Source organism: Leiobunum rupestre, chromosome 11, assembly GCF_980474605.1.
Source record: "Leiobunum rupestre chromosome 11, qqLeiRupe1.1.hap1, whole genome shotgun sequence".
NCBI lineage: Eukaryota > Metazoa > Arthropoda > Arachnida > Opiliones > Sclerosomatidae > Leiobunum > Leiobunum rupestre.
Window position 1 is genome coordinate 43,115,821 of NC_143394.1, and position 26,002 is coordinate 43,141,822.

General features: G+C 41.1%; 3 protein-coding genes across 3 annotated transcripts; all 3 read left to right on the forward strand.

Annotated features, from left to right (window-relative positions):
* The first annotated feature begins 2,256 nt into the window (after positions 1 to 2,256).
* Positions 2,257 to 25,135, forward strand: LOC149922916 (E3 ubiquitin-protein ligase RNF216-like). The gene is made up of 11 exons (XM_090162327.1): positions 2,257 to 2,331; positions 2,720 to 2,995; positions 3,075 to 3,224; positions 3,636 to 3,684; positions 4,074 to 4,173; positions 4,300 to 4,378; positions 4,548 to 4,645; positions 22,137 to 22,272; positions 22,338 to 22,491; positions 22,544 to 22,665; positions 25,054 to 25,135. The coding sequence occupies exons 1-10, from the start codon at positions 2,257 to 2,259 to the stop codon at positions 22,630 to 22,632; spliced, it is 1,206 nt and encodes a 401-aa protein (XP_090018453.1). The 3' UTR covers positions 22,633 to 22,665; positions 25,054 to 25,135.
* Positions 8,033 to 13,078, forward strand: LOC149922917 (uncharacterized). The gene is made up of 5 exons (XM_090162972.1): positions 8,033 to 8,577; positions 8,642 to 11,030; positions 11,092 to 11,463; positions 11,528 to 12,082; positions 12,171 to 13,078. The coding sequence occupies exons 1-5, from the start codon at positions 8,181 to 8,183 to the stop codon at positions 12,886 to 12,888; spliced, it is 4,431 nt and encodes a 1,476-aa protein (XP_090019098.1). The 5' UTR covers positions 8,033 to 8,180; the 3' UTR covers positions 12,889 to 13,078.
* LOC149922918 (baculoviral IAP repeat-containing protein 3-like) lies at positions 20,138 to 20,959 on the forward strand. Its single transcript, XM_090163867.1, has 2 exons — positions 20,138 to 20,730; positions 20,801 to 20,959. The coding sequence occupies exons 1-2, from the start codon at positions 20,416 to 20,418 to the stop codon at positions 20,957 to 20,959; spliced, it is 474 nt and encodes a 157-aa protein (XP_090019993.1). The 5' UTR covers positions 20,138 to 20,415.
* Positions 25,136 to 26,002: the final 867 nt, after the last annotated feature.

Below are 26,002 nucleotides of genomic sequence, written 5' to 3' on the forward strand. Positions count from 1 at the left end.
TCGTTCAAACAAGACGCGTTTTCCGGCAAATTTTTTTTTTTCAAAAATAATGAATGGCGAGACGGTTCATAGGATAACGTTTTCTGGTCATTTTAGAAGAGACGGAACATTCGTAATTTTCAAAAACTTAGATTTGATTGGATCTCTAGATTAATATTCCCAACTCGATGGTTTTAACACGAGCAATTCTTCGTGTTCGCATTTGTCACGTGACTTTCATGACGGCTACTGTATTGATGCCAACGGGCATAACCCCTACGGATGTAAGCCCGTGCGTAACCCAACCAAATATGGACTCCACCGTGACGAGGGTATCGGTAAAGCGTTCCGTTTTCGTGGTCATTATTCTCCAATAGAATTCTGTACCGATAAGTAAATCCAACATCGAAGCGGTACTCTGAACTCCGTTGACTTCGAACGCGTCTGCCATTGGTAATCCGCGCTCTTCCATTTTTCTCCGAATGTCCTCTCCAGGTACGGAAAACATGGCGCCTGTCACTGATGGGGTCTCTAAAGCTTCGATGACTATACTTTTAGTGGGTTCTGTCAAATTGCGGATTATCACGCGTACCCTCTTTCGCTTGACCTTGATTGGAAAGTTATTTTCAAATCCATAGACGTCAATTTCCTCTTCGCCAACGATCTGTAGTCCAAGTTTTCTGGATACGTCCCGTTTAATAAACGATCTATGCGCTCGAGGATCTAACAGGCAACGAATCGGTGATATTTTTCCAGTTTCTTGACTCCGCCAAAACCAAAGCGGTTTGTAAAAGAATGGCGGGTTCCTTCGTTATATATGACAACTGTACCCCGGAAATTGCGCTTCCTGTACCAGCAGTGCGCGAGATTTGGCCCAGGACCCCGACTGTAGAGGTAGGGTATGGCGCTTTGACGGTGGTATTTTGATCTTCGCTCTTCGCTATCGCATAAGCTCACGTGATGTTTTTTGTTGCATAATCTGCACGACCTTCTATTTCTCAAATTGCATCTGTTCGCTCGGGGATTATTTTTAAGTCAAATGAAGCAGAATCCTCTCTCCTTTCCTTGACATTCTGGCGGGCTATGTCGCGGGTCTTCGCAAAATGGACATGGCCTTGATGCTTGAACGTCAACGGTGAGAGACGCTGCTTGCGGGTTCGCACGCTGGTTTCGGAAGTCGTGACGACCCTTCTCCGTCGCTTCGTTCGCGGTGGTTCTTGTTTATAGCGAAAGCGCGCTCTCGACACGAGATCTCGATGCGTAAGAATCTCAGTAGATCATCTACGTCAGTTTCATCTTCATTTCGTCCTTGACGGCTGAACTCGACGGCTAAAACGCTAGTAATAGGCCGAAAATAAAATGTCCAAGAAAGGTGCTGTATCTTTGACGATTAACTCCTATCGATTGTAAACTTCTGATTTCAATTTCGCACGTGTCGAGTAAACGTCTTAAGCTGACTACGTTGTTTGAACTTTCGATTTTCTTTAAATTTACAAATTTATCGAGATGATCGCTGATTATCAGACCTTTTTGATCAAATCTGTCTCGCAAAATTGTAATAGCAGAATCGTAATTCGCTCCCGTAATATCTAATCCTTGTATCGCTCTCGAGTCTCGCCGCGTCTCCCTCGAGGTAAGAGTGTAAATATTGGAATTTATCTCTGTCGCTGAGCTCGGTACTGTGGATTGCTCCCTCGATAACTTCCTCGATAACTTCCGCTGAATTTCTTGATTTCCAATTTTGGTAGACGTACCGTCCGTTCAACTGGTGGAGCTGGTAGATGCGGTCTATTATTTTCGTTATTTTGATTTTGGAGAAGCGGCATGTTACGTAGGTCTTCGATCTTTCGTTGAGTTCTATCAAGAACGCCAAGATAATTGCTGTAATAGGTGGTAGCCGCTACGACATCGGCTTCGTAATCCGGTCTATCTAGAATGTCAGCGAGCTCTTCGTCGTATCTGACCAGTTGTTTCTCTCTTGGTTTGTGTTGGGCGATAAGACTTTGGAGCTTGTCGACTCTCGGGGCTGGTAACGCCAGTTCGTCATTCAGTTCGTTGATATATCGAGTAATTACCACTTTTACTGTACCTCGTTTCTTCACTAAATTGTTCTTATCTCTTTGCATCCGTTCCAGAGCCTTCAACAGGAGCCACCACTTTGTCCCTCACGTATCGTCTGATTGTCTTTACACGAATGAATATCCAATGAAGAAATCCTTGGCCACACACTTTATTTCCCGGGTTTCGGCACCAAAAATGTAGAGCTGGGAATAACCCATGAAGATTGGGAGAGCTATTTTTGAAGATTCCAAGCGGACTGAAACACTTAGAATTAAATGGTTCGATTTCGGCGTGGGCGAGACTATAAATGACTGGATAAAATCGCGGAAATAATTGACAAATGGACAATAGCGATTAAAATTAAACTGTTAAGGTTTATTTCTGGTTAAAAACTTTGGTTATAACGGGCGGAGACAGGCGCAAAATCGCTATACGTCCTGTTCTCCTTCACAATACAAATCTAACTGACTTTTTGTTTTAAATTTTTCAAAACATAAAAACGGTTTTCACGGCACGCGTTATTTTTCTAATATTTTATACACATAATACTTCATAATTTTTAAGGGTTAATACATTCCAATATAAGTTTCAAATTGGGGCCAAGTCATCAACTACGATTCCATACTTCTCTGAATAAAACTCCCTTCGTGTTATTTATTTAGCTTTTTAATTTTCACAGGCTGGAACTTCCAAAAGGCAGAAAGCAGAAGAGGCGACCAATGTTGCGCAGGTTGACAAATCGGTGAGAGGTTTTCGCGGGAAACGCAAAATTGCCGAAGCAAAAGCTGCTGATGATGTTAACTCTGGTAATGAAGCTGATTCCGCGAACGTGGGTTATTCTACTAAGGCGAAACCTAAAAAGAGAGTTAACAACCTTCTGAAAAAGCAAACTGCCGTGGACCGCGCGAAGTTAGACGCGCCTTCAACCTCAAAACAACTTTCCTCGCCTACTGTGGTAAGTGGATTTAACCTCTTGGTCTTGCCCAAATGTTTCAAGCCGGTGTGTTCATTTCATGAAATTGATGTCCTCTAAGGGTAACACGACGCTGGATTGCGCTTTGGAATGTGAGTGCTGCTTCTGCCCGTACGATATCGAGTACATGGTTCAGTGTCTGAGTGGGCATCTGTTTTGCTGCCTTTGTCTCGAGAGATACGCCAAAGAGTCGGTCTATGGACAAGGAAAGGTCTCGTGAAAATTATCCAAAATATTCTTAATTTACATTCAGTTTGTCGCGTCCTGAGGATAGTTAGATTCGCGATAGTTACAAACCCATTGTTGGCTTTAAGAAAAATGATTAATACTATTGACTAAATAAACCCTAATGGAAACCGCCATTGCGACATTGGCTATAAATGCTGTTTTCGTATTGCTTAAAGCATTCGAAAGTTTTGATAACCTTTCACTATGATTTTTTGGAGTACCAATGCATGTGTCTGATATGACCACTAAAATTTCGGTGTTTTCCAAAATCGATGGTAGACGCGTAAGCAGTGCTTATTTTGATCACTGCATCAATAGCCGTTGAAACCCAGTATCGTTACATTGAGTTTAAATATTATGGTATTTATTAATTTATTAATATTTTTTGTTGTAGGTGGATCTTGTTTGCATGACTTCCAACTGCGGCACTACATTTTTAAGAAGTAAATTCCTTCGTAGCATTATTCTGTATCCGATTTGTCTTTATGTAAAGTCTTTAAACCATTTTATTTTAAATTCGTTTGTTATTCAGCCCCGTTAATCTCATTGGAGTTATGGTGACATATTTTATTAGTTTACTAAGGTGCCATACTTTTTCTCCGTGATTAACTTTAAGATTGTTGATTATCCCCAAACTGGTTATTCGGGCTCTGCTTACTTAGACTTGGGAAAGCCTTTACCATAATTAAGAACGATAGAGTTATTGAAACTTGTAAGCCATTAAGACGGATGGTAATATCTAATATGAAAAAGATTCGCGTACAACTCTTCTACACAACGTTTTACCCATACCCAAGGTGATGTTAAAAAGTGTCAATCATTTTATTTTCAGGTCAGATTGAGCGTGCATTGCCAGACAATCTAATTGCAAAATTTGACGAAAGAGCTCAAGAAGAGGCTATCAATACGGCCGGACTTACTGATTTTTACAAGTTAATAAAATATCTAAATTTTTAATTGAATTCTGTAGAAACAGAAGCGCATTCGGTTTTTTCAAACAATTCTTTTCAATGAGAGGAGCTTAGAGTTCGTTTGAATTATGGGTTTTCCCTGTTTAGGTGCAAAGAATGCAACACCGGAGCGACATTAGATCCCGAAGTGAAGTACTTCCAGTGCCCAAATGCAGAGTGTCAAAAGGTACGTTCTTCGAAATCTATTTCACCTCGACCCGATTGGATTCCTATAATGACTTCAATTTTATTCAAAATCGTCTTATTGACAAATTTTGCCGCTTTGATAGCGTTCTTTGTTTGAAAGTAATCAATGTTTACATATTTCGTATATTTGTTATTCGATCGACACGCAGATCGTCTGTAAGCTGTGCGAGGTGGATTACAAAGACCATCTTGGACTTGCTTGCAATAAAATTGAAAAAGAAGAGGAAACCGATATTAGGAAAAACTTGTGAGTTACAATTACATTTCGTACAGACTTCCCTAAAAACAAGTGAATTTGTAATGAAAATGTTAAGTTTCATCTTTAATGTGTTTTCTCTACCCGGTCGAAAACTAGTTGTTTATAAACATTGAGCTTCCTCCTTTGAAGAGAGCTATACTAACCTCTATCAAAAGGGTTTTAATATTATCGCGATCTTCTTAGTAGGCCGTGGCTGTTACGGCTTCTAACGGACATCTGGTATCTGTTGCTTTCCAAGTTTAACTTGTTTATTTTTAACCCGATACCTTTAGCGGATAACATATTTTGTTACTCTAATGGCAATACGCGGATACGCTTTGCGCTTGTCTGACAAACCTAAATTATTTTCACGGGTTGATCTGCTTTTTAAATTGTATCTTTAATCCGCGATAACTGCGGACATACTATTTTAGTGTATCTTTATATTGGCTTGGTGGACCTAAGCCAATTATTTGTGGCCATACAAAAATTTTATAGGATAAAAAACATTAGAGATAAGTGGGTCTATCTACCGATAAGGGGGCACCTGCGGGCGGGGGAAACGGGCCCCTATAGGGGCCCCCTTTTGCGGCAATATTCGGCGGGGTCAAAAGGTTAGCTGAGTTACGAGGTCAATAGGTTATCTGCCCCTATGGACACGATGCAAACAGCCGTTAAATAGGTGTGAAACGGACCCCCTATAGGGGCCCCATTTTGCGTACATTTTCGGCGGGTCAATAGGTTAGGTCAATAGGTTAGATGATTTACGATAGGTTATCTGCCCCTATTCCGCAGGTGGTGTGGACTGACACGATGTTATGCAAACAGCCGGCCAGTCATAGTTAATAGCTGGAGGCACCCCATTTTAGGTCAAAAGGTTAGCTGATTTACGATGTTAGGTCAATAGGTTATCTGCCCCTATGGACACGATGCAAACAGCCGTTAAATAGGTGTGAAACGGACCCCCTATAGGGGCCCCATTTTGCGTACATTTTCGGCAGGTCAATAGGTTAGGTCAATAGGTTAGATGATTTACGATAGGTTATCTGCCCCTATTCCGCAGGTGGTGTGGACTGACACGATGTTATGCAAACAGCCGGCCAGTCATAGTTAATAGCTGGAGGCACCCCATTTTAGGTCAAAAGGTTAGCTGATTTACGATGTTATAACCCATAAAACCCAAGGTGTTAACCCATTTTAGGTCAATAGGTTATCTGCCCCTATGGCGGTGACACGATGTTATGCAAACAGCCTACCCGTCATAGTGAATGTCGAGTTGGTTGGTTTTCGCCGACAAACACTTTCGGGCCCCCTAAGGGTAGCGTAAAATAGCGGGCGGTCATCGGTAAAAGTGTTTTGGAAAAAAAGAGCAGAGTGTATACAAATTATAAGGTTTTATTTATACATTCAAAGTTACAGTACATTAAGCGGATGAAAACGTTTAAAGATAAAACAATTTATTTTTAATATATTTATGGTTGGTAGATACCATATTAAACAAATTGTAAAAGTTAAATACACAAAACATATTTTGGTTGGCCACTGTTTCTTTAAAATCGTCAATAATTTTAAATGCTGTTACGTAATTGGACGCGTAGCGGACAACGGTATCATACCTTTCATGTTCATCCGATAGAAATAAATTGTTGGGTGCACATGGTTCTTTATACAATATTTCGTAAATTTTACGATAATTATCGGTTATAACGTAACCCATTAATTCAAAGAGTTTTTGGTTCACTTTAAGGAGTTGAATGTGCGAATTAATGAAATATTTGAGTCGGTCCAATTCTCGAGTTTCCGGCGCTTTGATTACGACCGACGCTTCGGATATCGTACTTTGCAAGGTTAATTCTTTTTGGTCAGACATGGCGGCGGTCACTAGCGCATCAGATAGCGGGAACGGTGATCGAAAGGGCAACCGTTGGGGATCATTTATTTGTTCCCAGTGGCCGTATAAATCATCCCAGGCGCGCGAAGACATTTCAAAGACCTGGTGTGTGATTTTATTGCATAGAGCTACAGATATATCGAGCTCAGACGTAAAACCCGTAGTAACGAAAAGCTCGGATGAAAGTGAATACCGAGGGTTAACTTTCCGCTGAGTCGGATCAAATTTAGACATTTTAGTGGGCCCAGGAACGTTATCTACACAGCTTCGTTTAGACATGATGCTCGAGAAACGGTTTGTAGTGTACTGCCGATGGATGACGGGGATGAATCCCTTATATAGCGATAATAATTTGATGACGTAATCAGGATGATGTAATGGGTTGACTCAATGACTCACGCGATTAGTCAAATTTTGCGGTGTTATGTGTATAGCGACGCCCATATTGGTAAACCAAAGAGATAGAAATTCCACAAGTCCCATTAAAAGTAAAATCAACGCGATTAGTAATGCGTTTTTAGGATTGTTCGCGATAAGCCGACTAACGGGAGAGGCGGGGATAGAACCTTCCATACCGGAAGTTATCGTTAAACTAAATTTATCAATAAACCAAAAAACGGATTTAAACTTTATATATTTTATAAAAACGCAAATGACATACAAAGTATTAAAATAAACAAAAAACTAAAATAAACAAATGACTAAAATATACAAAAAGAAATATTGACAAAAAACTAAAATATAGAAAGGAATTATTTACAAATGAAAAAATATACCAACAAATGAAAAAAATATATACAATAATTAAGAGGATCTATTCCACATAGTTTATGGGGCTCCATAAAATTCTACGAGCAACAACATTCATTTATAACCATTTTTCGACAAAACGTTTGTCCCCAAAAAATATCTAACACTTTGAAACGTCTTTTTTAAAAAGTGTTTGAGCATATAACTCTTTCACCATGACCATCCTTCGACGCTTAAAAACCGCTGTGAAAACAATCGCTTTTTATAAACATTTCGGTGCACACTATTTTAACAATACCCGATTTGACGCGTCATGTTAAATTCAGGAGTCAAACTTAATTTGCATCGTAAAAAAGGTTAGGGTTGACACAAAAAAAGAGCCCCTAAACAATTTTCCCTTCAAAGAAAAAGACCGTAGGGGCCTACATTGTTCAATTAAGACTCGAGCGGCGTGGCCCCCAAAGGATTCCACCCTAAGGGTTTGGTGTCTAATAAAACAGCGGCTCGTAAAAAAATTGGCCGCTCGGAGAACAAGAAGGACACAGTCAAAAAGTTTTTTTCGTATATTCATCCAGCTTTGTCAAAATAGTCAAAAGAGTTTTCTGCGGCTCTTTTGAAAAACAACCTTTGTCAGCGATAAAAGGATGAACCGCCACCATATTTATGGGGCTATCATTAAAGTAGTCATTGATCCACCCTTAAATTTAATAGGCTTAAAAAACATTGGGGTCCATCTTTTAGAAAACAATCGAGTTTTATATAATAGAGTTTCGACTTAACGACGTGATATTATTTTTATACAGCCTCAAAAGATACGTATAAATAGAGCCCTATCGGCCAAAGAAACTTCACTAATCAGCGGAATTCTCAAGTTGGAAGTCGTTTTCTTATCGCCTAGAAAAAATGGATAGCGAAAGCTTATGTTGGTTTCTAGACGATTTGGAGGTAAATAGACCCTGGTCCGTACCGCAACTACTGCAATTTTATTACGGAATATGTTTATTTTTAAATTTAGACCCGGGGTTTGCACCAAATAAGTTACCCGCAATCTTTAGCCGTCTGAGTTTTAAATTAATTTTGACGGTTATTGAAATTTTTGAAACTGTTCAAGCTATCCCCCACGTTCCAGAAGCGTGCCAAACGGTAGCCGAACTCCGATTATTTAATCAAGCATTACCGCCTCGGTTAGGCGAAATTATTGAAGCGAGATATAATAAGCGGGAAAAAGAATTACTCGAACTCGAGTGGGATGCTATGTTGGGTGCCGAATATGACGAACCTGTGTTGGACTACCTGAAGAGTAAGTTTTTTTTCTCGTACCGAAAAATATCTAAGAAATTAAAATATATATTTATTTTTTATAGACGCCCCTGAAATTGTCACGGTCGATGATGCTGAACCGCGTGAATCCGCCGAAATGGTGGACGACTATTTCAACGACCTACTTAACCAAAGCGGTTACGGGGAGGCGGAGGGAGATTTCCCAATTGTGGGGTATATTGAATTTGAGGACCCGAATTGCGTAATTTTGGGTCAGAATGAAAAACAGTTCCCGAACTTCAATATGACGGGAATTGAATTGGAAGCTGAAATATCTAATAATATAGCGGAAGGGCTTGCCAGGGTCACTGAACGGGTATTACGCGATGTAAACCCCGCTGACATGGTACAACTAGTAATCCGTAGTTCGGCGCTGGGTGCGGCGCATCCCGATATAACCATTTCATTTAGGAGACGTGACCAAATTGATATCGAGGCCCTTCTCGACGAGGTATCCGAATCTATATATTCAGATGAGGAAGAAGCGTTTTTCCTGGCACCCGTTAATTTAACTTTTTCCATTGTCCGTCTCCCCCAAGGCGGTGGCTGTACGAAACGGAAACGACTAGAGACCTTTGCCATGTTTTCTAGGAATAGACAATCAATTGTCCGTATTGCGAACAGCGACTCAATCTGTCTCGCTAGAGCTCTTTGCGTCGGTGTGGCACTGTGTAAATATCAGAATGAACCCGAAAACAAAAGACTAAAAACGGTCTATGAAACTTTGTCGCATACCAAAGAAAACAATGTGGCCCAGCGAGCCGAGGCGCTCCTCCTATGCTCCAAATCGGGTGTCCGACCTAATAAAGAATGCGCGTCGCCCGAGTCGATTAGAAAATTTAGAACGTATCTCAAAGAATACGATATTTTAATCTATCAAATTAAAAACAGCTGGCCGACCTTGGTGTACGATTCTAGAGTACGGGGAGGTATGGACAGAAAACGTATTGTACTTTTAAACGAGGGGGCGCATTTCAATCTAGTTAAAAATCTGGCACCCTTATTCGGGAAAGCAAAATTTTGTTCAAAGTGTCTCGAGGGGTACAGACAAGATAGCACCCACGCGTGTTCAGACTATTGTTTCGCGTGTTGCAGGGCCATAAAATGTACCGGAGATATAATAAAATGTCCCGACTGTTTACGTAAGTTTACGGGTGTCGATTGCTACGCTCATCATAAAATAAAATTAACCGGCGATAAATTATCATTATGTCAAAATTTATTTCATTGCACGGAATGTTCGATTCTAATCGATTTGACTAAACGCGACGGCCAGCTGCATTCTTGTACCGAACAGTATTGTACCGTTTGTCGTAAGTTTTCCCCCTCGGGACATCAATGTTACATCCAAGTAATAAAAGAACCGCGACGCCCGTTACCCCGTTTCGATTCCAACGGTCAGCCCACTCAAATGTGGATATTTTACGATTTTGAAACGGTCCAAACCAAACGGCACCCCGATAAGAAAAACTGTTATATTCATCAACCCATTTTATGCGTGTCGGAAACTTATTGTGTCGCGTGTGTTGATACCCCCGACGTAGCATGCAGATTTTGCGGCGTTCGCCAACGACAATTTCTGGGTTCAGATTCCGCGCGAAACTTTTTCGAATATTTAAGAACACTGGCTCGGATAAGAAGAGTGACCGCGCTGGGGCATAATGCGAGTAATTATGATACGCAACTCCTATTACAAGTTATAATGGAGAGTGCCGACTCGTTTGAGCCCGATCCGATAATAAATGGAACTCGCATCTTGCAACTGAAACTACACAATTTAACTCTATCGGATTCGTATAATTATATACCCATTCCTCTGTCGAAATTCGCGGATACGTTCGAGCTGGGTCGCGAATATACGAAAGATTTTTTCCCTCATTTTCTATTCAACGTAGTTGATAATAATTTTGACATTTACAAACCCGAACAAACAAACTACGTCTCGGAGAACTCGCTGCCCCCCTTGGAAGCTTACGGGGCCCAATATTTCACGGCGAAAGACCGCGAAAGTTTTAACAAATGGTACGCTCTCGAATCCGAAAAGAGTTCGGGATTTAATTACCTCGAAACGTTAAAACTCTATTGTTCTAGAGATACCCACATATTAGCTAAAGGTTGTTTAAAGTTTATGAAACTATTTCAAGACTTGTGCGAAGTTAATCCGTTTAGCGTGGGCGTGACTATCGCGTCAGTGTGTAGTTACGTACTAAGGAAAAAATTTTTGGAGCCAGAAACGATTGGCATAATACCGGCTAATTTGTATCGGTTATCCGAGCCTCAATCCACCGAGGCTTTAGAATGGCTGGCTTGGGAAGCGCATGTCCGGAATGTTACCATCGTGTCAACGCTGAATGGTCGAGAACCGCGTGCTGGAAAAATTAAAATTGATGGTCTAATCGGTGAGAAAAACGCTCTACAATATCAGGGCTGTTGGTAAGTATTATTTTAAAAAGTTCGAAGAGACAAAATATAAACAGGTTTTTTTTCATTAAAGGTATCACGGTTGTAGGACTTGCTTCGGGGACTCTGTAAATAGGAACCAGCCATTATACGCTAACGCGAGCGATACCCTTAATACACGATTTTCCAACACGATGCGGACAACCAATAAACTTAAAGAAATGGGTTATACCGTCATTCAACAATGGGGGTGCGATTGGATTTTGGAAAAACAACAAAATCCAGCCATAAATGAATTTTTAAAAAATTCTAATTTTTCGGAAACTTTAACTGAACGTTTAGACCCGCGAGCCGCTTTTTTCGGGGGCAGAGTATCAGCCCTACGAACGTACTGTAACGTTGAAGGGACCGACGATAAAATATTCTACGTGGACATTTGCAGCCTGTACCCTTTTATAAACAAACGGTATTATATCGAAAAATATATATATAACGAAAACAAATATTTAAGTGTGTTTTCCTTTTTATAGTGGCAAAGTCCCCGTTGGTCATCCGACAATTCTGCTCGGTAGCGATATTCCAGCCATTGACGATTTTGAGGGATTATTGTTATGTAACGTGCTCCCGCCAACCAATTTATTCCATCCTATTCTTCCGTATCGGACCGTTAACAAAAAGTTAACGTTTACCCTATGCCGGACGTGTGCCGATTTACGGTATCAGGGTGACTGCGACCATTCTGACGACGAAAGAATGCTTAAAGGCGTTTGGGTAATCGACGAATTAAGATGGGCGGTAAATCGCGGATACAAAATTACAAAAAAAATTGAGGCGTGGTCATACACGGTGACGCAATACGATCCTGCAACGGACAGTGGAGGGATTTTTCGAGATTACGTTGACTGTTTCCTAAAAACCAAGGTGGAGGCGAGCGGCTGGCCGTCAGATTGTCAGACCCCCGAAGCCCAGGCTGAATACATTGCGGCTTTCGAACGTCATGAAGGGGTCAAATTGGACCCTACCAAAGTCTCCAAAAACGAAGGACTTCGTGCCATCTCGAAATTAATGCTGAATTCCATGTGGGGGTCTGTATGGATTTTATTACCCCCCCCCCCATTGGGGTTATAAATCATATTGGGTAGCGTGATAGATATTAAAACTTTTTTTTTCCAGAAAACTCGGTCAGCGATCCATTGTGACCAAAACTGAAATCGTTCGCGAACCCAAAGTGTTCTTTGAACTGCTATCAAATCCTGAAATCAACGTAAAATCGGTTTTGACAGTCAACGATACGACTCTTCTAGTGAAATCAGCCCCCATCAAGGAAGCGGAAATCCCTCTAAAACATACAAATTGCGTAATTGCCGCTTATACAACCTGTCAAGCGAGATTAGTTTTATTAAAATATCTTGAAATAGTCGGAGAGAACGCGTTATATTTGGACACTGACGCCCTCCAGTACGTCTCGAAACAACCCCTTATAACTACGGGCCATTATTTGGGCGATATGGTCAGCGAGTTATCCGGTTATGGAAAGAATTCGTTTATTTACGAAGCCGCGTATGGCGGGCCAAAAAATTACTCGTTTTGGGTGAAAAATCCGGATACGGGCGAAAAATTTAACGTTACGAAAGTGAAAGGATTTCGAATTAATGTCGGTAATCAGCATATCATTAACGGCGAAAATTTAAAAACTATGCTAGGAGTGACTGACGAAGAAACTGAAATACCGGCGGCGTTTGCCGTGCCTCTGCCCAAACAAATCCGTCGACTTCCGGATCATACGCTCGTTAGCGTCGACTTGGAAAAAGCGTATCGGCCCGTAATGGATAAAGTTCGGGTTTTATCGAATTACCGAACAGTTCCATTCGGATATAAAATACGCGCTTAAAAAAAAACCTTCGCTCTTATGCGGGCGAGCCGCGGGTCGAGAGGCGCCGGTCTCCGCGGGTCGCCGTCTCGGCGTTCGAGAGAGAGAGAGAGGCGCGCGCGCGTTCTCTCTCTCGATCCGCTATCCGCGCGCGTCGGGGTCACGAGGGGGGTGTGTCTCTAGCGCGCCGGCCGCTTTCCACGTGGCAAGGGGGTGTGTCACGGGAAAACGTGTTTTGTTATTGTCAAAAATAAAAAATATTATATATAAAAACAAAATGTCCATTTTATTTCATTCTGGTTTCAGCTACGCGGTGATAATGTACCCTTTTTATCACAGTTGTAACATCATACTTTGCGGGCCTAGCCAAAGTGGTAAGACATATTTCGTAGAAAAACTGATTAAACATTTAAAACAAATGTTTGAACCTCAAATTGAAGAAATCCACTGGTTTTACGGCGAGGATCAGCCAGGATACGATAAACTTAAAAAATATAACGTTATATTTCATAAGGGTTTACCCGATCCTGACTTATTTGACGGCTCGAAACGGATACTGGCCGTTTTAGACGATTTAATGGGGGCGGGTCAAAAAGGAGAAGTTGCCCAATTGTTCACCAAAGTCTCGCATCATCGTAATGTTAGCTTTATCTACATAAGTCAAAATTTATTTCATCAGGGTCGCGGGTGTCGCGAAATTTCCCTCAATGCGCACTACATACTTTTAACGAAAAATGTACGGGACAAAACACAGATTAATTGTTTGGCGCGCCAAATGGCCCCTGATAACTCCAACTTTGTTATCGAAGCGATTTCTGACGCGACTAGAGACCCAAACTCTTACGTATTGATCGACCTTCAGAAAGATTGCCCCGATTCACATCGGATCAGAACTAATATTTTCCCCGGCGAGCAAGTCTCGGTATACATTCCGAAATAATACTTTTCCGAGGGGTGGTTAGTTACCACACACCCCCCCAGCGAGTCGAATTCATTCGATGTACAATGTCTCGACGAGTCAGGTCGCAAAAACATCTGCTCGAATCGATCGGCAAATTAAAGGGCGTTAAGAGACGTAATATTTTAATTAACGCCAATAAAGAGTTGATCGAAGCAATATCTGATTGCGTGTATAATACTCTTATCGGGAATATACGTCTAACCACGCGGCAAAAACTACGATTAAAAATACACCGTAAAACGTTACGCAAAATTGCCCAGAAAAAATTGGGCTGGCAAACTAAAAAACGAATATTATTAAATCAAAAAGGTGCCGGATTTTTCTCGTTTCTTCTGCCTATTGTGTCGTCGCTCGTGGGAGCCCTAACAGGTTGAACATAAAAAATGTTAAGGTACTCGAAAAAGATGACTTTAGCGCCGATTACGCCACCCCATCAACAACTCAAACCGGATATTGACACGGAAATGGCTGATATTTTAAAAAGCGAAGCGCTCGATGACAGGACCAAGTGGAAGATATACGAAGAGATGCTATTAAAAAAGCACGCTCGAAATAAACCGATTGAAAATAACGATACGCCCAGTTTCGATACATTAGTCAATCTGTTCCCGCTAGGATACAGAGCGAGCGCCCGAGCTATATTTAATCATTTGATTTCGGACAGCGGTCGACTGCGGTGGGACAGCCAGGGGCAGATTTTATTAGACGGTGAAATACAAACGGATTCTGATATTGTTGATTTAGTATATTATCTAATAAGTCCCCACGCGCCGAGACCCCAGAGTTGGTCAAAATTTAATAACCTGGTGGGTAAACTACGGAAAATCACCCCTCAAGCCTTCCCCACCACCACCCCATTACCGTCTACTTCGTTCGTAACAGCTTCCGCCCCCCCGGGCCCCCATCTTTCGCTCGCCTCCTCCAAACGAAAGAAAACTTTGCCGTCAGCGGTCGGGCCTAATTCTTTCGCGACACCTCGACAGTCACCGAAACTTTGGTCGCCTACTATTAAGAACCGTTTACGTAAAAAAAAAACGCCAAGTGCCAAAATTTTGAAATGGGAGAGTTACCGATAAACGTAACGACTAGACTCGAAAAAATATATTTCGATTCTCGTAATCCAGCTAGCTACGGGGGTGTTGAAAAATTATACGATTCTGTCAAAGAGCTCGGAATATCTCGGGAGAATGTTGAAACGTTTTTGCAAACTCACGACGCCTATACGTTACATAGACCAGTTATTCGAAAATTCCAACGACGAAAGATTCGTGTGGGAAACAGACTAGACCTCTATCAGACTGATTTGGCAGATATGCGGTCTTTAGCGAGCGACAATTCCGGATACACATTTATTCTGACTTGTATAGATTGCTTTTCGAGAGTGGCATTTGCCGTCCCCCTAAAACGTAAGACCGGCGCGGAGGTTGCCCGCGCCCTGAAAATAATTTTTAAAGAGCGGGGCAAGCCCCGCGCTATACAGTTCGACCGTGGGTTGGAGTACGTTAATTCGACTGTTTTAAAACTCCTAAAAGAGGAGGGCATTAGACATTACCATTCCGAAAATAGCGATGTTAAAGCCGCGATGGTAGAGCGTTTTAATAGGACCCTGAAACAGCGCATGTATCGTTTTTTTACTCATAAAAACACGCGACGCTATCTCGACGAGCTGCCCAATTTAATTCATTCGTATAACGCCAGTTATCATACTGCAATTAAAATGGCTCCCTTCGATGTAAACGACAAAAATATTCTTCAAGTTTATAGAAATATTTACAAACCAGGGCAGTCTCAGCCAGCCGCCCTCAAGCCCCGAAAATGCCGTATCAAAGTCGGCGATTACGTAAGGATTACCCGAACTGCCAGACCGTTTTTAAAAGGGTACAGCGATCAAAATTGGAGCGCCGAAATATTTAAAGTTATTTTCAAGAATACTAAAAGACCTCTTCAATTTAAGCTCGTTGATTTGGCTGACGAACCCATCACGGGATATTTTTATTTCAAAGAAATTCAACGAGTTATAAAACCGGAAGAATATACAATTGACAAAGTATTAAAGAAGCGACGCTCAAAGGGTAAAGTCGAATATTTCGTTTCTTGGTTAGGGTATCCGGCTACATTCAATTCTTGGGTTTCTGCTAAAGATGTCCGAAGCCTTTTACCTAACGATACCCAGTAATTCAAATCTCGAGATATTTCCGAATAATACGGTAGCCTGTTTCACGATAAAATTACCCGAACCTATCGAATTAAAGGGGGGGTGGGAAGTTGCGTTGGTGGAAATATTGTATCCCTTTTCGTTTTACAACGTGTTGCCCTATGACAATTACGTCTATTTCCGCGTTAATCCCGCCCAACATGGGGGACAGTCTGACCCTAAAATGGTCGGGACGATGCGAGAAATCCCTCCGGGGCATTACTTGAGTATAGACCATTTACTTAAAGTAGTAAACGACACCGCGCTATGCACCGCCGCTAATGTGTGTCTTACCCACGATCCGCTGAACGGACACGTGGCGCTGGTTGGAAAAAATATTACCCCCTATGGCGTATTTATGAGTGACGGACTGAGCAACACGCTAGGATTTGAAAGAACTAAAACTATCGCGGGCAGAAGCGAGAACCCGGCTCGCTTAAATTTCCACATTCCGCCCCAAATCTTCGTTTATTCCGATATCGTCGCTGATCAAGTGGTGGGCTCGTCGCTCGTCAAATTGTTAAGAATAATAGCGGTTGACGAATCAGCCCGATTTGGTACTCATATCGAGAAAACATACATTTCACCGCATTACGTGCCCATTGAGAAGAAATACTTTGATACTATCCAAATAGATCTACGCGATGTTTATGGGAAACCAGCTCCTTTTGAGTTTGGCAATCTAACAGTAAAACTTCATTTGCGTCCAAGATGCCCTTAAGACACGTTCTTGAAAAAAGACGCTGCGTAGCGTGCCCGTACGCTCAATATTATGCCACTCAGGCGGGTGGCGCTATTCCCGACGTATACGTGGGATCGCCGTATCAGCGGGGGCACGGGCAATTCGGAAGCGGGTTTGGGAGTTTCTTCTCCGGCTTGTACAAGCTAGCGAAACCGTTTCTTTTACGGGGGGCGAAATTTTTGGGGGGCCAAGCCCTCTCCACGGGAAAACAAGTTTTGGCTGATGTCTCGACGGGGTCATCCATACGTGAAGCTACCAAACGGCGCCTCACAGAAAAGTACGATGATCTCAAACAACAATACGGGACTGGGAAACGTAAACGCAAAACTAAAACAATTAAGAAAAGACCAAAACGCGGTGGAAAAAAATCATTAGTAGGCAGGAAACGAGCTAGAAAGGTCGTTGATATTTTCTCCTAAAATTATGGGTCATTGCGAAGCGTTAAAAAGTGAACTTGATATTTTTCAATCCGCGCCTATCCAAACGTCAATTGAGGGAGGAAAATGGACCACCTTCAAACCCATCTCGTCGCTGCGAGGCGATACCATCGAGTTTAATATTCCTGGAAGCGGGCACGAGTATATTGATTTACCGCTTACGTACCTACTTGTTAAAGCTAAAATCGTCGCCGATGACGCGGGCAAAAGTTTATTACCGTCGGATGTTGTAGGGGGGTGTAACAATTTTTTGCACACGCTATTTAATCACGCGGAAGTTTACCTTAACGGAACCTTACTGTCTCCGTCAGCTTGTTCGTACGCTTATCGGGCGTACATTGAAACTTTGTTAAATTTTGACAAGGGTGCCAAAGCGTCCCATTTAACAGGCGCGCTGTGGTACAAGGATACCCCCGGCGAAATGAATTCGGTCACTGCCAACGAGGGTTTTAAACAGCGGAAAGGATTCACGGATCAGTCGAAAGAAATAGATTTAATTGGTCCGCTGTTTCTTGACGCGCTCAATGTCGAAAAATATTTAATTAATGGCGTAGATTTACGTATTAAACTATCGCGAAGTAAAGCGAGTTTTGCGTTAATGGGTACGCCGAAGCCCGGGGTTGACTATAAAATTATCATTACGGACGCGAGCTTGTTGGTACGTCGAATACAAATTGCACCCAAAATACTTATCGCTCACGAAAACGCCTTGTCACGAGCAGCAGCAAAGTACGCTTTTACACGCACCGAAACAAAAATATTCACCATCAACTCGAATATCCGAAACACAGTTATTCCCAACGTATATTTGGGTACCCTCCCGGTTCGCTTGATTGTCGCGCTGGTGGATCACGAAGCCTACAATGGAACCCTGGCAAAAAACCCGTACGCTTTCGAACATCAAGATTTATCGAGTTTAGCTCTTTACGTGGATTCTGACGGTGTGGATTCGAAACCTATTACGCCAAACTACGACGCGGGACAATATATTCAAGCCTATCATACTTTATTCACGGGTAGCGGAATTCATTATAGAAACACCGGGATCGATATTTCCCGGGGAGATTATGCCGGGGGCTACGCTTTTTACGTCTTCGACATTTCAAACGACCATAGCGCGGGTGAGAGTCATTATTGGAACCCCTCCAGACAGGGACAGATGCGTTTGGAGCTTTCGTTCGCTAAACCAGTCCCGCAAACGTTAAGCTGCGTAGTTTTCGCCGAATTTCAAGCCAGCTTTAGCGTAGACAAAGATCGTAACGTTTCTATTGAAAACGTGTAATTATGCGCGGATCCGAGATTTTAAACATTTTGAGACGTACGCGCAATTTTATGGGCGTATTCGCTTCGGATTGTCTACCCGATAAGATTAATAGTTTTCCAGCGTCACTGGTTGTAAATCTGGACCCCCACGATGAACCCGGCAGCCATTGGGTCGCGATTTACCTTGATAAATTAAAACGGGCTTGGTATTTTGACTCTTTGGCGCTACGGCCCATTTTGCCAGCCATTAAACTTTTTTTAAAACAAAATTCGAGAAAAATCACGCCCACCAAGCGGCGACTTCAATCGACAACGAGCGTCATTTGCGGACATTATTGCGTGATTTATATACGTCACCGATCAAAACGTAGAAGTCACCAAAGCTTCTTTAAGGGTTTTTCACGAAGAGACGTCAACAATGATATAATGGCCACTAGAAAATTTAACAACCTGTTACGTCATCATAAACGGAGTATAAATTCCCGTCGCGCGACTATACCCCGTTTTTATTCCTAACTAAACCCTCAGTATCGTGTTGGTGGCATGGCGAGAATGGCCGTTGTCGAATTTGACTTTCTACTAGGAAAATCCGCCTCGCGCTCCGGCGGAGAGCCCCCCGACATTGTCGTGAAGGAACTAGCTATATCAACAGTATCGACCCCTCCCGCCGTTCAAGCTTGGACTTTCGAACAACCCTATCCAGTACAACAACTTCCGAACGCCATTAAAAGACAAAACGGCTGGGTGTCTAGGAACCTTCACGGTATTTGCTGGACCGCGGGGTATCTCCCCTATTATAAACTACCCGCCTGCCTTATATCAGCGGTATCGAGTGCGGATATGATTTTTACAAAAGGAGACGATTATACTGAGACCGCCATATACGATTTGGAAACTTTTGACTGTCCCCGAGCTGCGACTTTTGATACGCCCCCGCCAGTAAAATGTCTATTCCGACATCAAACTCTAAACACCCGACAACCGTGTTCTTTGGAACGAAGTCTACTTTTCGCCGAATGGATTACCCAGAACCGCGCTGAAATAGACAGTCAATTACGATGTCCATTTTAATTTTTTTTTGTATCACACTATAATATTTTTTTGACTCGTAAAAGAAAAATAATTTTTGTAATATATCATCTTATAAAATAAATATTTTTTATTATCTTATAAATCAGACTCGTTATTTCTCATTGCTCGCGTCATTTTTTTTAGATTACGTAATTAATAGTTCATTGTGTCCATTCATTCGCCCACGGTAGAAAAATATTATAAACGTATTTTAAAAATATTAAGTGTCAATTTATCAATGTAAAAATTATTTTATACGGTCACCTTTAAAAATAACAATGTATTCAATATAAAAACGTTTATTCACATTTTCTTTACAGCGGTTTTAATATTATGAATTTGATTAGTTTTACAATATTCTTGAAAATAAATCAGAGCAGCCATTTCCTTTTCAGTCGGCATTTTTAATTCGGCTGGCAGGTTAGATGTAGTTGGTTCGGTTGATTCCATTGTGGCACCGCGCTTTTTACATGCCACAATAAGTTCGTTAAGATAATCGATAATTTTATCATCTGACATTTCCTCGGCCTCCGTGTAATGGAGCGATTCACTCTCATCACAATCACACGCCAGATCCGAATCTTCTTTCATTGTATTACACGATAAATGTGTCATTAAATGTTGTTTGAAACCTCTCACGGACCGGTATATTTCCGAGCATATCCCGCATTTCTTTGGTAGCCTAAGCGGAGACATCTTCCTCTTTCCCATAGCGGCTGGCTTATGAAAACCACAACGCATCTACGTAATCTTTACGTTTCATGGTGTAGATTACGTCATCTTTAGTGAGTCATTTTTATAGATTACGTAATTTTTATAGATTACGTCATTTTGGGGTTTAGACCCAGAAATATTATTCCGTAGCTCAAAGAGAATCGGGATGGCTAGTCACGAGGATCTCACCACCGTAACCGGTCGGCTAGAAACGTTCAAGCAATGGGACAACGTACACGTGAACAAGGAAGACTTGGCCCACGCCGGACTTTTCGCCGTAGACTCGGACGGCATAGTCGAATGCTACCTCTGCCACGGACAGTTAGGCAGTTGGGAAACCGGCGACGTACCCCAAACGGAACACGACAAATTTTATCCCAACTGTCCGTCACCCGCCGCTTTGGAGGGCCAAGATATCCCGCCATCCGAAAAATACATCTCCGGCGGACCTACAACCACCCCCGAGGGACCCGGCGACAACGTAACTCTTACCATCAAACGCCTCGAGGTAGAACATTTAATGAAAATGCTCGTAAAAACGCTAATTTCAGATGGTTCGTTTCAACCCTTTGAGTGAACTTTGGTATATACCCTACGAAGATCGACGTAATTACCATGATATAAATAAAATACATTTCCAAAGACGTATTTTCAATGTAAATCGTATTATACAGCCTGTACTCGAAAAATATCTTAATAAAACCTTATAATTTGTATACACTCTTCTCTTTTTTTCCAAAACACTTTTACCGATGACCGCCCGCTATTTTACGGTACGCTTAGGGGGCCCGAAAGTGTTTGTCGGCGAAAACCAACCAACTCGACATTCACTATGACGGGTAGGCTGTTTGCATAACATCGTGTCACCGCCATAGGGGCAGATAACCTATTGACCTAAAATGGGTTAACACCTTGGGTTTTATGGGTTATAACATCGTAAATCAGCTAACCTTTTGACCTAAAATGGGGTGCCTCCAGCTATTAACTATGACTGGCCGGCTGTTTGCATAACATCGTGTCAGTCCACACCACCTGCGGAATAGGGGCAGATAACCTATCGTAAATCATCTAACCTATTGACCTAACCTATTGACCTGCCGAAAATGTACGCAAAATGGGGCCCCTATAGGGGGTCCGTTTCACACCTATTTAACGGCTGTTTGCATCGTGTCCATAGGGGCAGATAACCTATTGACCTAACATCGTAAATCAGCTAACCTTTTGACCTAAAATGGGGTGCCTCCAGCTATTAACTATGACTGGCCGGCTGTTTGCATAACATCGTGTCAGTCCACACCACCTGCGGAATAGGGGCAGATAACCTATCGTAAATCATCTAACCTATTGACCTAACCTATTGACCCGCCGAAAATGTACGCAAAATGGGGCCCCTATAGGGGGTCCGTTTCACACCTATTTAATGGCTGTTTGCATCGTGTCCATAGGGGCAGATAACCTATTGACCTCGTAACTCAGCTAACCTTTTGACCCCGCCGAATATTGCCGCAAAAGGGGGCCCCTATAGGGGCCCGTTTCACCCCCGTTTCCCCCGCCCGCAGGTGCCCCCTTATCGGTAGATAGACCCACTTATCTCTAACATTTATCTAGATGTCTAAAGGTAGACAACATGAAGACCGATATCTACGCGCTTATCTGAGAAAAATCTTTTTACTATATCTGTAGTCTCGTCGGTTACCGAAACCAAATAAAAAACCCGATAGCCGCGGGTCAGATAAAAAAGGATACAGGTAGCCAGAGAAATCAGGTTATTTATCGGAAATATATCTGATATGATATATAGTTATCAGTTTGCCTTATTCAGATAATCGTTAGAAGCCGTAGTGGCTGTCTCCTTGAAATAACTTAATGACCGTTTTATTTTAACAGCGAGGAGAAGATGTCTGAGGCGAAGATCCGAACTTGCCACGCCTGTAAGTCCAAATACACCAAAGAACCGGACTCGTGCAATAAGATCACTTGCAGGTGTCAACGTACTATGTGTTACATCTGTCGAACACCAGATGTGAGTAGTTTAAGCTGTTTTCGTATTTAAACACAATGATTTCCGTTTGGTTGTCTTCTTTCCAGATCGATTACGTTCATTTCTGCCAGGATGTAAGAGATCCCGGCTTACCGTGCGGGAAATGCAATAAGTGCTTTTTATGGTCACGAGCCGACGAAGACGACGAGTTAGCCATCAACGAGATCAAGAATGCCGCTGGAAAAGCGAGAACCGATAGAGGTACATTTTTAACTGGTTACGGATCCTTTTTATAACACGGTTTTCATTTCAGGTTTTAATGAAGTGAAGTCAATTGGAGCTCCGCAAGATCGATTTAGCGCTAATAATCAGCCACATCATCCGGGACCACAGCAAGTTTAAGCTCATTGCATCACAATAATTAGCTTTCGTTCTGTAAGTATCAAAGTTTAATTTTTTCCCTATTGCAAAATAATCAAAGGGAATATAACCTTAAGATTTGGGAGGGAACTTTTCCAAACCCGAAATCTACACACGGAATCTTATTCGCTAATAATAAGAAACACGTCATTTGTAATTTATTTGTACTGTACCGTAGGTCTGTATTTTCACTTCTATAGTTTTATACTTTTTTTATTATTTACTAGCTGAAGCGTCCGGCCTCCGGAATATGACAAATTTTATTAGCTATATGCAAACTAGTACCATAAATTTTTACCATGTGAGCGACGCGCAAACAAAGAAAACTTAGAGGGACGTTTAGCTAGAGAGAACGATTCTATAGCTCTGGCTTATATGAGCTGGCAGTGTATGGGATACGGGGAAATTAGGTTTTTTAATAAGAAAATCAGGGATGATGTTTTATTGTTAATTACATTTCTTAAAAGGTTTCGTTGGTTTATGTGGAACCTAAATCAGAAGTTAGGCCGAAATCGGATAAGAATTGAAACCGTGTATAAAAAGAACCGAGAAACGATCGAAATATTATTGTAATGCCAAATATTCAATTTTCTTTATATTGCCTATTAAATATTATCATATAATATTTTTTAAAAAAGATATAATTCCCAGAATCTGCAATATTAAGTACTTTCTTCCCTTAAGCATAATAATACAGTAAATTCTTGAAAGTCATTCTCCAACATTTGAATCTCATGTTCTTTTTGTAATTTATCAATTGTCATGCGTGGACGCTGGTCGTCCCGTTTGACTGTCGGTCGGGTGTCCCGAATTTGGCTTAGAGGGCCTAATGGCCATGGTCCTTCTTTTCTCCATTCTCGCTTTTGACTTCGTTCTGTCCGACTCGCCAGTGGTTTTACTTTTGGGACTTTAATAATAATAATAAAAATAATAAGGCTTTATTGGGATAACCAGTTCAGTCAGAGACTGATTTCCAACTGGTTCCTGAAATATCTTAAATATGGTTTATAGATAAAATGTACAATTTGAAACATGACAGTACAAGTTTAAAGTACAAGACAAAATAAAGAATTAAATAACACATTACGCGGAAGAGCGTGACAGTTAATGGCAGATTATGGCAATTAAATTTGTAAGGTAGATACAAATCCTAGGACTTCACGTCTGAACTGTGATAGAGTTAATTTTTTATGTAACAAGGGTGACGGAAGAGAATTCCATAGACTAGTACCCCTGAATCGCGGGCTTTGTTTGCGGATCGTACCCGAAACATATCCCAGGTAAAACGAAATAGCACTCGCACGAGTCGAATAATCATGTACGGTAGAGACACGATGAAAATGACTAGTGACATACGGCGGCACTTGATTAGCGTGAACCTTAAACATGAATATTAAAAGATGGAAAACATAGCGTTGCTTTAAGGCCAGCCACTTCACAGTATCCCGGGCTAATGTAGCGGAGGAACGACGATTAGTACGAAGTATAGCTTTGGCTGCCCTATTTTGGAGAACTTGTAGAGACTTCTGATGGTGTTCCGACGCGGCGTGATAGAAAATGTCCCCATTTTGTGAGAGACCGTTCCCGTTTCTTACATGTGTTCTATTTATGACTCTTTGTTAACATTCCTAATCTTTAACCAGGCGTGTAGGAACGTATTTTATTAAGACAGTTTGAATATTGAATTTGGCACCCACCTTAAACGTAATCAAAAACACACTTTTTGCTGGCGCCCCTTTCCAATTTTAAGAGAGGTACATTGTACCACTGTGCCCCCCCCCCCTAAGTTCTTACGCCACTGTCTTTAACTAGGAAAATCAGTGTTGTTTGACAGAGATCCAGTATTTTAAACTTCAAAAACCCATAAAAACTACTGATGATTTAATACAAACAATTTGGTTCAAGGAATATTATCGTTACTCAGTTTTAAGGCTGGTTTTTGAGATATTTTTTTTTGAGCCCATATCTCTGAAACGAAGCACTTAAGGACCATGTTCATTAAACATTTTCAACTCATTTGGATACATAGAATAACGCCCCTGAATTTTTTACATACTTATCTTTAACAATCTGTATATATATTAAAAGAATACCAAATGTAGAGCTACAAGGTATTAAAAACAAAATTTTTAACTGATTAGAAGCTTTAATTCAACATTAGGCTTTTCTAGGATTCTTACATTTTTCGGTATTTTAGACACAGTTACACAACAGCTCAAACCCACTAAATAATACTTATCTGATTTGGTCATCGTAACATCAAAACATATGCTGCAACGTAATTTTTACGCGCTTCTTTAACGAATCGGTTAAAAACTATTTAAATGGTTTGACCGCAATTACCTTCTACAAGTAACTTTTTGTAATTTTATTAATTCCATATGTAAACCTTTTTTTTTGCAGCATCTTATGTTCTTCAAAGCGGCAGAACCTTATTCTATCTTGTGTTTAAACCTGCCGATGTTTTAATATTTTTACCTAAGTGTGTCCAATGTTTTAATAAAAATTAATTTGTATCGAATATAATATCAAAAAGTTCTAATAAAAAGTTTAATGATATTTTATTGATTATAGAGTTAAGGTTTTGATAATTTGAAATTAAATCCAAAAATAAGTATAAAAACAATTTTTATCCGGGTACTTTGATTAGTATTCGAGACGCGGGCGACATTAATAAATAGGAGTTTCCTGACACATGTAGATTCTTCAATTCAGAACCAAACTATGACAGCGTTTTATTCAGAATTTAGTTTAAATAATTATATTATACAGAGATAAATCTACCGTTTTATACCTGAAGATTCTGGTCACGTTTTAGCCGCCAAAACACCACCAGATAACCCAGATGTACAGGCAGAACCCAGCACTTCGTCAAAACTTCTGCAACAAAGTTCATCGATTATTTGTACTGATTCCTGTAATCCCACTTATATTGAAAACTATAATTATATATTATCATCGGGAAAACATAGTGATGATATAATATACAAGCTTCTCACAGCTCCAAGGAAACCCGAAAAAAGTTATATCTTTCCTACTTCCGAGCACCACAAGAGAGGACGGGTTGAACGCAGACAGGTGCACGATCATCACTTTGAACAGTATCCTTGGCTGGTTTTCTCACAAGTTAAAAAGGGACTTTTTGGCATAAACTGTTCAATTTTTGTAAATAATAAAATGGTTTGAGGAAAGAAATCCAATATCGCCAATAAACTTGTGACTGAACCCCCAACAAAGTTTGCCTGATTTACTTTAAAAGACCAATTCTCAACTCATGTACGACGTTGAAGCGTCAACAGATGCAAAATTATTTTTAACGGCACGAGACAACCGCGAACTTGAGGTCAAAAAT

Excerpts from the sequence above, each read along its gene's own strand:
- LOC149922918 (XM_090163867.1), top strand. The coding sequence starts at position 20,416 with ATGGCTAGTCACGAGGATCTCACCACCGTAACCGGTCGGCTAGAAACG. Across the intron at positions 20,731-20,800 it reads CCGAGGGACCCGGCGACAAC|ATGGTTCGTTTCAACCCTTT; the intron begins GTAACTCTTACC and ends CGCTAATTTCAG.
- LOC149922917 (XM_090162972.1), top strand. The coding sequence starts at position 8,181 with ATGGATAGCGAAAGCTTATGTTGGTTTCTAGACGATTTGGAGGTAAAT. Across the intron at positions 11,031-11,091 it reads CTACAATATCAGGGCTGTTG|GTATCACGGTTGTAGGACTT; the intron begins GTAAGTATTATT and ends TTTTCATTAAAG. Across the intron at positions 12,083-12,170 it reads ATGCTGAATTCCATGTGGGG|AAAACTCGGTCAGCGATCCA; the intron begins GTCTGTATGGAT and ends TTTTTTTTCCAG.
- LOC149922916 (XM_090162327.1), top strand. The coding sequence starts at position 2,257 with ATGAAGATTGGGAGAGCTATTTTTGAAGATTCCAAGCGGACTGAAACA. Across the intron at positions 2,996-3,074 it reads AACTTTCCTCGCCTACTGTG|GGTAACACGACGCTGGATTG; the intron begins GTAAGTGGATTT and ends ATGTCCTCTAAG. Across the intron at positions 4,379-4,547 it reads CAAATGCAGAGTGTCAAAAG|ATCGTCTGTAAGCTGTGCGA; the intron begins GTACGTTCTTCG and ends ATCGACACGCAG.